Source organism: Chenopodium quinoa, unplaced genomic scaffold (assembly GCF_001683475.1).
Source record: "Chenopodium quinoa cultivar QQ74 unplaced genomic scaffold, ASM168347v1, whole genome shotgun sequence".
Taxonomy (NCBI): Eukaryota; Viridiplantae; Streptophyta; class Magnoliopsida; order Caryophyllales; family Amaranthaceae; genus Chenopodium; species Chenopodium quinoa.
The window spans coordinates 41,250-52,340 of record NW_018743909.1 but is presented as its reverse complement, the minus strand read 5'-3'; the positions used below and the strand labels follow the sequence as shown (position 1 = coordinate 52,340).

Sequence of the window (11,091 nt, the reverse complement as noted above, 5' to 3'; positions counted from 1 at the left end):
TTACTACGCATGTACTCATCATTATATATAATGTTCTTTTGATTAAGAAGGTTTTATGAAGAACAATAAATGTACGACATGTTATCGTTATATAAATATCTTACTAGCTCCAACGTACTTTATTAAATAAGCTAATTCAAGGTTGTTTGATGGGAAGCTTATTTAAAGAGGTTATTCTACTAAATAAGCTCTTTTTTCAAAAAGCTCATTTTAGGGGCTTTTTTTAATTAGTTTATTCAATTCTTATAGTGAAATGATACTTATACCCTCATTTAAGAAAAAAAAATAGTATATGAACTAATTACCCCACAATTGGCTTATTGATCATTTTACATAATCAATCAGCTTTAAAATAATCATCTATTTACCAAACATATTTCTACATTAAGTAATAAAATATCTAAGTTACCATTTTTACCCACCCTCGGTTAGGATCGGGTAAAGATCAATCGATTTTAGCGTTTGTGTTTTGGTTGGGTCAACTTCATTCATATTCGCTTCTGATAAATTCGTTATCGAGCTCAAACTTATATTAGCTGGATTGGATTAATTTTGGGTCAAATGACTTTGGGTGGGATTGATTACGGTTCAAATGATTTTTATTCATTTTAGTTTGATTATGATACAACTGAGTCATTATTAAGTCAATTCCGACCCAATTCAAAACCTTATTGCATTGAGTTTGTCTAAATTTGGGTCAACATGACCAAATTATATATTTAAATAAGGGCATTATTAAACCAGGGTAATTATTGAGTTAATACCTTATCATTGGGTCACTATTAGTCTTTTATGTATTATCTTTCATATTGTGTCATTAATATTTCTTAGTTTTGTTAGTATATTAGGTCCGTCATGTATAAGTTTTATCTTTTAAGTCACAATTTGTCAATACCTTTACCATATCTATATAAATTAGACAATAAGAAATGAACTAATTATAGATAAATTGAGGATGGCCACATGTTGTTGTGTCATATTTAAGTAAAAAAAGTTCTTAGCAATTAATTAAATAAATAATTACATGAATCGAAGTAATTATGTTTAAGTTAAAAAAAAATTTAGGTTAATATAAGATTGTTGTAAAAACTATGTTGGTTTTAGTGAGGTAAAAATCATGGTTAGGTCAAGATAGATTAGGTTGAATTAGATATTGTAACAACATAGTTAATACAGAAGAAATACTACAATTATTATATAACGAGTTGAAAGGATATGAGAAGGGGTTATTGACGTCTTGATGATTAATCTTTAAATATCTAGCGAATTGTTAATAATTGTGACAGTAAAAGAAGGGAGAGTGATTAATTCAAAATTTGGTGGACGACTTAACTCAAAATCACAAAATTTAGAATGCAATCCCACATGACTTGTAACTTTGTAAGGTAACTTTGTACATGTACTATAAACTCATCTTTGACATGGCTTATGCTTAATCCAATGTATTAACAGGTCAAGTTAACCAAAAGGTTCAGCTAACGATTGATGCTCAAAAATATGTTTTTTACTCTATTACAATGAAAATCTATCTAGTTTGTGCGAGGTGAATACCAATCTTATTGAGTTTTGACATGTCGCTACTTGTCTCTAGCTAGCTTTAGCAACAAGCCAATCACTGTGCTACCCCTATAAAAAAGAAAATAAAAAAATTCTCTTAAAAAACTTTATAAACTTTACCGTCTTTACACAATTGTGGTCAAAAAATCTTTCTGAGTACATAGGTAAATATACATATCCACGCGCATTTTTGTTATTGCAAATGTATTAAAATGAAAACTAATTTCATCCTATCACTGTACATGTCGCTACCTGGCCTTCAGCTAGCATTAGCAACAAGCAAACATTCTTATCTACTGGGTCATCACTAACGGACCTACATTGTACACGTGTTACCCCTGTAAATTTTTTATAAAAAGAAAAAACAAAAACTGTTTATAAAAAATCTCTTGTACGTGAAATACTCCGTACTGTATATGGTTTAAGCATCGCACAATTGTGGTCCAAAAATCCACGTTTTTGTTATTGCAAATGTAGTACACAATGAAAACTAAGTTTCATCCTATAACTTGTACATGTCACTACACGGCTTAGCATTAGCAAAAAGCCAACATTCTTATTTACAAAAAATCTATTGTGAATATGGTTATAACATTAAACAATTGTGATCCAAAAATCTTTCCGAGTCATCCTATCGCTGTACATGGCCACTAGCTAGCATAAGCAACAAGCCAACATTCTTGTCTTCTTCGGTGACCAGTGGCCTACTTTAATTGTACCCCGAGGGGTATATGCTAACCCCATAATTTTTCTATAAAAAATAAATTTTTAAAAATCCGTTTACAAAAAATATCTCGTGAAATACTCCATATTGTATATGGTTTAAATGTTACACCATTTGTATACAAGTCAACAAGTGTGATGTGGGAACAAAGTGGGTACTCAAGCTAGATTAGTTATTGGGTCTGGAGTATTTTACAGATTAAGATTAAAACTAGTTTTTTTATTCAATTTGGTTCGTCAAATTAGGATTATGGAGAGTTTTAGATTATCTATGATTTGTTAGTTATAGTTTTATGATAAGATATTTTAGATCTTATTGTGATCTTTGTTTCACAACTACAATAGAATAATTAGTTTTTATCTTTTAGAACTCTAGTTAGTGTGGGATATATGTCCTATAAATATATTTTCTTTCGTTAATAAAATTCAGAAAGAGTGTTTATGATTGTTTGAATTGATTAAATTGTTGATTTAATTGTGAGCTTGCGATTATTATAGTTTTTGCAATTAAACTAACACTTTTGATCGGGATTTCAAAATTGAACCCTCAAGTCTTGCGATTGATTAAAGTCTATCCCAAGCCCTATAATCCACCACGTGAATCCATATAAAAGTGAAGCGGATTTAGTGGTAAGAAAATAGGTCAATCCAATCAAAATTAAAGGTTAGGTCATTGGGAGTTAGGATAAAGGGTATAGGAATCTCCTCCCTAACGTACCTTCAATAGAATATAAAATTTGATTGCCGTAAGATGTAAATTTTCCCACTAAATCAAACCTTGCTTGATAGGATTGAAGAAATACTGAATAATAAAATCAATCAATCAATAACATAATTAATAAAACAGACACCAAGAATGATATGTGTTACTTCTTGGTGCATTTTATTTCCCTCCAAAACATTTTTTTATTCACTTCCTTATAAAAAAATATTCACTTCTTTCCAATAATTCTGATTCACATGCTTAAAAAAATAAAAAATATTCACTAAATCATATAATTGTGATTTACTTATTACAAAATATATTCACATATTTTCCATTTCTTTTTATTGCATACAATATTATCCAATATCTTTTACTATGTATATCTTACCGAGTACACATATTATTTATTATATATCAATTACATTTACATTTACATTACATTACATAATTGCATAATACTAAAAAAGACACCAGAATTGACAAGTGTCACTTTCTGTTGCTGTTTTTTTTCCCTCTATTTTATTTAGTCAAATCTTCTTAGAATTATATTTAACATATTATTATAATATAACCTTCCTATTTGAGCACAATGAACAACAACAACAACAATAAAGATTTATGTCATTTGTATTGTAGAAAATGTGTAAAAATTATAACCAAAGATTATATTATTCCATATATTGCTGATAAAAAATTTTAAATTAAATCTTCAAATACATATAAATTCAATACATAAAAATGACAATTTTAATTTTTCAGCAAAATTTACTATTATCGGTCACCTTATAGAAAGATTAAATCAAATATGATGATTTAATAATAGATATCATTTTTAACAACTCCTCGAGTCGGCTCCATAATTCCTGAGCCGTAGCACCCGGTTTCATGATGGTATTAACAAGATCTTTGGAAATAGTGGTGTATATCCATTGCTTAACAAGTACATCTAATCTCTTCCACGTTTCATCATCAATATCCTTTGGACGCTTCACCTTCTCATCAATGTGGTCAAGAACATTGTAGGCACAAGCATGAATTTGGAAAAGTTCAACCCAAGTAGCATATTGGGCGTCCTCGTGATCAAGAGTCACGGGCATAAGGGATTTGATGTTGCTGACGGCAAAAGCCGGGTGGAAGGGGCTGGTTTTGGGAGGAGAATGAGGGAGAGCAGAGTCATCGTCACCGGCCAAGGAGGGCTGGAAGTACGGGTAGGAGGAGGAGATGGACGGCTATGGAGGTCTAAGAGATTGAATAGGGTTTTGGGGAAAAGAGAGAAAATAAAACCCTAAGAGGAATCTGATACCATGTAGAATAGTGTAATTCTCCTTAGTTGGAGTATTCTCATTAATCAATATATATAGGTGTGTACAACCCTAATTATGAGAAACCTAATTACACAAGATATATGTTACAACAACAATAAAGATTTATGTCATTTGTATTGTAGAAAATGTGTAAAAATTATAACCAAAGATTATATCATTCCATATATTGCTGATAAAAAATTTTAAATTAAATCTTCAAATACATATAAATTCAATACATAAAATGACAATTTTAATTTTTCAGCAAAATTTACTATTATCGGTCACCTTATAGAAAGATTAAATCAAATATGATGATTTAATAATAGATATCATTTTTAACAAAATATATTACATGTTGGATCACATAGTGAAATACATACACTAAAAAGAATGTTGTAAAAGATGCATATGAAACTTTGCAATGCAAATATATAAGTAATGTTTTATTTTTATATTTATTTGACCATATAATTTGTACTTATTACTTATAAACATTACTGAATCATTAAAAAATTAAAAATTAACTTATGTAACAATCAAGATAATTTAATGGAAAATTTAAATTTTAACACCACAAAAAAACGAAAAAAATGGATTTTAACACTACAACAACAAAAAAAAAAAATCCACCTTTTATTTTAACACCACTAAAAGTTTAAAATTTGTTTTTTACCATCACTTAACTACTTCATGGATGAAATCCGTTAATGGGCTCCACATTGCTTACGTGTCAGCATATTATTGACAAAAAAATAATTAAAAAAACCCTAAATTAGCCCAGGTCCCCACCGCCAGCTAGGCAGCACCGATCACTTCCCCACCCAATCAAACACCCCTACTCCCTGCCAAAGCCACCAGATTCTCTACCCCCTCCTTTTCCACCTCTCTAAAACCAGCAACCTTGCCCAAACAACCACAAAAAACGGGTGGTTGTTTTTCGAACCACTCAAACCACCACCAAAAACAGGTTTTAAGGGCCAAAAAAGACCAATGTATGGTCGAGACGACCACTTAGGGTCACTTTCGACCGTTAGTTGCCGTAAGTGGTGGTCGATTTTGGGTGGTTTGAAAAACGACACGCCCATTTTAAGCGGTCATTAGGAGGTTTATTCGATTTTGGGTAGGGGTAAAGGGAGGAGACGGAGTTTGCGGCGGCTGGGCTAGAAACGGTGGTGTTTGGGGTGGGGTAATGGCCGACGCTGCCCTGTTTGTGGTGGGGATGGGGTTGGCTCGGTAATTTAGGGTTTTTTTTTTTTAATTTTTTTAAAACTAATAATATGACGACATGTGGCACAATGGACCTCACTTAACAGATTTTTGGACGATGGTAAACTCAATTTTCTTAAAAAAATTTGTGGTGTTAAAATAAAAGTTTTTTTTTTTAGAAAATCCATTTTTCCGTTTTTTATGGTGTTAAAATTCAAATTTTCTTAATATAATTTATTTAGCACTTTATTAATAAAATTTAAAGAAATTTATTTTTTTCTATCAGGGTTTGTCATACAAAATTGAGTACAAATCGACAAAATTTATTTTATTTAAACCTTTTATTGTTGTATAACGTTTATAATATATTTCCCTATTTTGTACTCAAATTTTTATGCATATTTTACATAAATAAAGCTTAATGTTATATTTTTTTTTATTTTAGGATTAAGATAACAAAAAATAATAATTCAGTAATAATCGTGCATGTTACTGGTCCTAAGCTACTTATTGACATAAAATAATAACAATTCGGGCAAAAGCTGGTGTAGTGATCATGTAATTAGAAGAGAGGGAGTAACTAACATTTAAAATTTTCTAGTTTTATTCGTTGGAGCTTGGAGCCTCTTATAAATATCATTTTACAAGCTCCTACTTTTCCAAAATACTTCAAACAATTTAACAACCAAAGCTCAAAAAATCTTTAGAAAATGAGTACCTTTCTCCAACCAGCAATTGCAATAACCGCTCTTCTTTTGCTCCAACTCTTTCCTCCTCCAACCATGGCTGCCTGGTTTGCTTATATCACGGACGAGGATGGTGAACCAATGCTAAATGGCGGAACATATTACATCATCGCCACCAATGGTGGAGGCCTCGCCGTGGCACAAAAACCACAAACCTTGGCGTGCCCTCTCTTTATAGCCCAAGAGAAAGATGGTTCATCTATTGGCCACCCTTTCAAAATCACTTCTCCAATAAGCTCAAAGTACCTTCCGTTTGGTCCAACTGAATTCTATGTTGTTGACGACACTACCACCTGCACGAAGCCACTAGCGTGGCGATTAACCACGGATAATGCAACCGGCCAAATCTATGTGGCTGCGGGTACTACTGAGTCGCTCGGGCCTAGTCCATTCAGTATAACATTACCATTCAGCGATGTCCAACCAAATGAATATGAGATATTCCATTGTGACAACGTCATATGCAAACTTGCTGGAATCTTTGAGAATGGACTTTTGGGCATGAATACTGATTTTAATCTTAAATTTACCTTTCGTTTCAGAAAAGCTTTAACACAAACTTCACAGATTATGTAATGTTTGATTTAATATGGCCAATGTTTGATGTTCCATGCTATGTATGTAATGTGCACAAATTCGTCGGTTGATTAATAATAAAACTCAAGTGTTGCTCTTATTACATTCTTGTGTTAAATCATTTTTATATCATATGTGTAACACACCAATGCTCAAAATATATAATCCCTTTGTTTGATTATGTTACTCGCTTCTGCATTATTAATTGTCACAGATGCACCCTTTTGACCATTAGTTTAATATTTTCAAAATTACAACTTTTTTAGCTAAATTTATCAATTGTTTTACATTGAAATGGTGACAAGTTGCAACCAAAATTTTTAAAATTTATGGTCTTTTACAACATTGTTTTAAAGGTGGTTATATGCAAAAAAAAAACGAGATTTATTTAAAGGTGGTTTTATTGCAAAATTTACTTTTTATAATTAATTTTTGAAAAAATGATTTAAAAAAAAATACATTTCTTTAGTTTTTTTTTTAGACAAATCATATCTTAAGTTTGAGAAGCAAATATAAAAAAATAATAAAAAAAAATAACTAGGTCAATGGGAATTAAGTATAGTGATTGATAGTCATTTTAAGGATGACTGCCATTTAAAAAAAAATGTGTTTGATTAACAGTTAGCATTTTAATTTTTGTTAATTTTAATAAACAAGGGATAGCTTGATAATTTAATTCTCATGTTTATGATATTGAACCCCCGTGATTTTATACTTTAGTTACTAGTAATTTATAGGTGTCAATGAAATTTTTATTGAACATCTGGAATGGACGTGGTGCACTTGGAAAGAACATTTGCATATTTTAAAAATATATTATAGCCATTTATAAAAAACGCGAGCATAATATGTTCTTTGAGTTTGAACTATATGTTCTTTACATTATACGATATTTTCTTTAATGTACGTGCATGAAAAAAAAATGTTAAATTCAACCACCTATGTAACCATGATAAAAACTTTATCATGTTCTTTAATATATATCATGTTCTTTCAATAAAAACTTTATGTTCTTTGAAATATTATGTTCTTTGTCAAACACAAACATATATTTTTGTCATACACAGGTATGTTCTTTTTCAAATACAAGTATATTCTTTTTCAAATAGTAGTATGTTTTTTATTTTCATATGTATGTTCTTTCTGTCTTTTTTAGTTTTACCGAGTACACCAAACGCATGGTGCACCTGGGTGCACAGATCAAACACTAGTTGGTTTACTTAGCATTTTTTATAAATAAGCTCTAGAGTACTAGTGCTTTTCTTCACAAACTTCTAAAGTAAAAAACGAACAAAACCCAAAAAAATGGCTAATCTTTATTCCCAACTTTCAACCACAATCCTCCTAATTTTCTCTCTTTCCATCGTTACATCAACCACAGCCGCCAACGACGTAGACTCCCTTGTTCTAGATGTAGAAGGGAACCCACTCGAAGTAGGCTCATTTTATTACGTCCGTACAGAACTTTCAAAAGTCAGAATAGGAGGTGGCATAGTCGCGGCATCCAAACCAAACCAGCCCGAATGCCCTCAATACGTAGCCCAATTAGCCGAAGGCTGGTACGGCGAATCCCCAATTACATTCCTACCATCAGACCCATCACAAAAACACATCCACATTTCCTCTGACCTTAACATAATGTTCAATACCTCCTCTAGCGTCTGCTCGCAAGGGGCATGGCAACTTACCCCCGACGCCAACTCCGGTGAAATCCACTTGTCTACCGGAGGTGGTATTGGAAACCCGAGCCCTCAGACCGCAGCTAATTGGTTCAAGATAGAGAAAAGTATTGCTAGTTCGGAGTTTTACCAGCTCGAATATTGTCCGTCTAGTAGTACAATCAATGGGTTTGCAGCTAAGAAAGATATCGTATGTGGCGTTATTGACGCTACTTCGGGCACAGATGACTACCGTTTGTTGTGGTTAGGTCTAGTTCCAAGAAGGGCAGACTTCTTCCACATTCTAAGTTTCATTAAAGTTTAAGTGTTGCTACGCATGTACTTAAGCATATAGATTGTTAAGAAGGTTGTATGAAGAACAATAATGTATGATGTTGATCTTATCAATAAAAGAATTTCATCTTGGAAATTTCTCTTCATTTGATTACTTAATTATGAATGTATTTTTGTAGTATTAGAGAAGCTTAATAATGAGAGGACATTGATATAAGAAAAATTAATGATAAAATGTACTTCGTATTTCGTAGTATTTTATTAAAAAATAAAGTATAATACTTTAAAAAAAAAAATAGTCACATTGAGAAAATATGTCACTTTCAAATATAAAAGGAGTTAAATAGATTAGTGCAAATAAAATATTGGCTAAAAATTGATATGAATGGTACTTTGTACACATAAATTTAACAATGTTATTCAACATAAAATGATATAAATTAGACGTCGTACACATAACATTTATTGGCCTCATATATTTTTGAGCTTTTATTGTGGATATGTAGTGGTCCAAAGACAACAATTAGATGTCAATTCAAGTATATGCGTCGGACTGGGTGATATTGGATCAGGTCGAGTTATATCTATTTCAAATTAAGTCATGCTAAATTATTGTATTCATATGAGTAGAAATTTAAAACATGATTTTTTTCGAGTCGATCAGAATAAATCAGGTCACACGAGTTAGATTTTGTTACCTCTAATTCACAGTTTCAAACACCATGTCTCTAGTTAATTTAATAATGGTATTTTAATATATGGGGAATTATTGTATGTCCACAAGTTCTCCAAAATATCACGGGCCACAATTAGGGTACATTAATGATAAAAATAATGATAGTCCAATAGGTGGAAATTATTGACCGCATCTATTTCCTTGTAAACATGACCTCTCGAAATTGTACTTTGCATATATATAATACACTAGATGATCAATGTTGTCTAATAGAATTAGCTGATCTTGAGTTAAATAATCTATATAGAGCATTGTAAGTAGCACATCAAATTATATATAGTTTGACCATGAATAATTTACATGGAAGTTTTAAGAGTATTTATGAAATGTCCAACAACTTATATTTAATTTTAAAATTATATTAAAAAAATATATATAAAATATCAAATAACTTATACTTCCTCTGTTCTTTTTTACTTGACCTGTTTCTTTTATCACGCTTGTCAATGTAAAACTTTAACGGTCTATAAGTTTAATTCTCTATAATTAAAATATATAAAAGTTATATGTTATGATAGTACTTACTGAGACGAATTCAAAATGATCCAACATGAATATATTTTTCCTTACATATTATTCACAAAACACGGTCAAAGGAGGAGTGGTGAATAGTGTAAAAGTCAAAGTAGGTCAAGTAAAAAAAAACAGAGGAAGTATTCATTTTACCTCACACAATGTCTTCTCATTAAATGGGGAGAGTGATTAATCAAAAATTTGGTGAGTTAGCTTAATTAATATCACAACATTAGAATGTTTTTCAAAAAAATATAAGTGTGGAAAGGGTATTTCCGATTTTTCATTCATCTAGTTAGGGGCATGTCGGTAAACTCACATCAATTTTGAAGGTCTTCTACTGCCGTGTTTGTTCAAATTGGTAGACTCTGCGTGGATATGGTGGTTTACGCTTGATCCAAATGAAAATCTATTAAGTTTGTATACCACAAATTGTGGTTTAAAAATCATTGAGAGTACATAGGTAAATATAGATCCACGTTTTTGTTATTGCAAGTGTAGTACAATGAAAGCTATCAGTACGTGTCGCTACTTGGACTCTAGCTAGCATTAGCAACAAGCCAACAATAATCTTATCTACTTGGGTGACTATGCAATATTTAAAGGATAATATAACCAAGAAATATATTGATAATAAGTGAAGGATATAAATCCAATTTTTTTTCCTTATAAAGAATTAATAAATAAATATTAATGGGTGCATGTACAGCGCGTTTTTGGTACCCCGGCCACACCGTACGGCATAACAGGACTCACCAAAATAACGGAGAATGAAATATCTTTCCAAAAACGCGCGTTTTGGAAATTTCTGGAAAAACCAACCAAAAAGCGTCTCACGCACGCTTCCCAAAACCTAAAAAACACGCCGCCACTCATTTGCCATTTACTCCAATTTTTCTTTTAAAACTTTTTCACTTTTAACACCGACGCTTTTAACACATTGATTTTTCACCTCAATTTTCATCTTTTTTACTAAATTCCATGGCAGACGAAGAATACAATTTCCTGGATTCATAAGAATCAATGGAAATCGAAGAGATTGAAGATTCATTCATGAATTTGGAGATCG

The 11,091-nt window shown here is 31.3% G+C and overlaps 1 protein-coding gene across 1 annotated transcript; it reads left to right on the top strand.

Moving 5' to 3' along the window:
- Nucleotides 1-8,064: 8,064 nt before the first annotated feature.
- Nucleotides 8,065-8,919, top strand: LOC110687019 (miraculin-like). The gene has a single exon (XM_021863652.1). The coding sequence runs from the start codon at nt 8,127-8,129 to the stop codon at nt 8,802-8,804; it is 678 nt and encodes a 225-aa protein (XP_021719344.1). The 5' UTR covers nt 8,065-8,126; the 3' UTR covers nt 8,805-8,919.
- The last annotated feature ends 2,172 nt before the right edge of the window (nt 8,920-11,091 follow it).

Coding starts and splice junctions, on each gene's coding strand:
- LOC110687019 (XM_021863652.1), top strand. CDS start 8,127: ATGGCTAATCTTTATTCCCAACTTTCAACCACAATCCTCCTAATTTTC.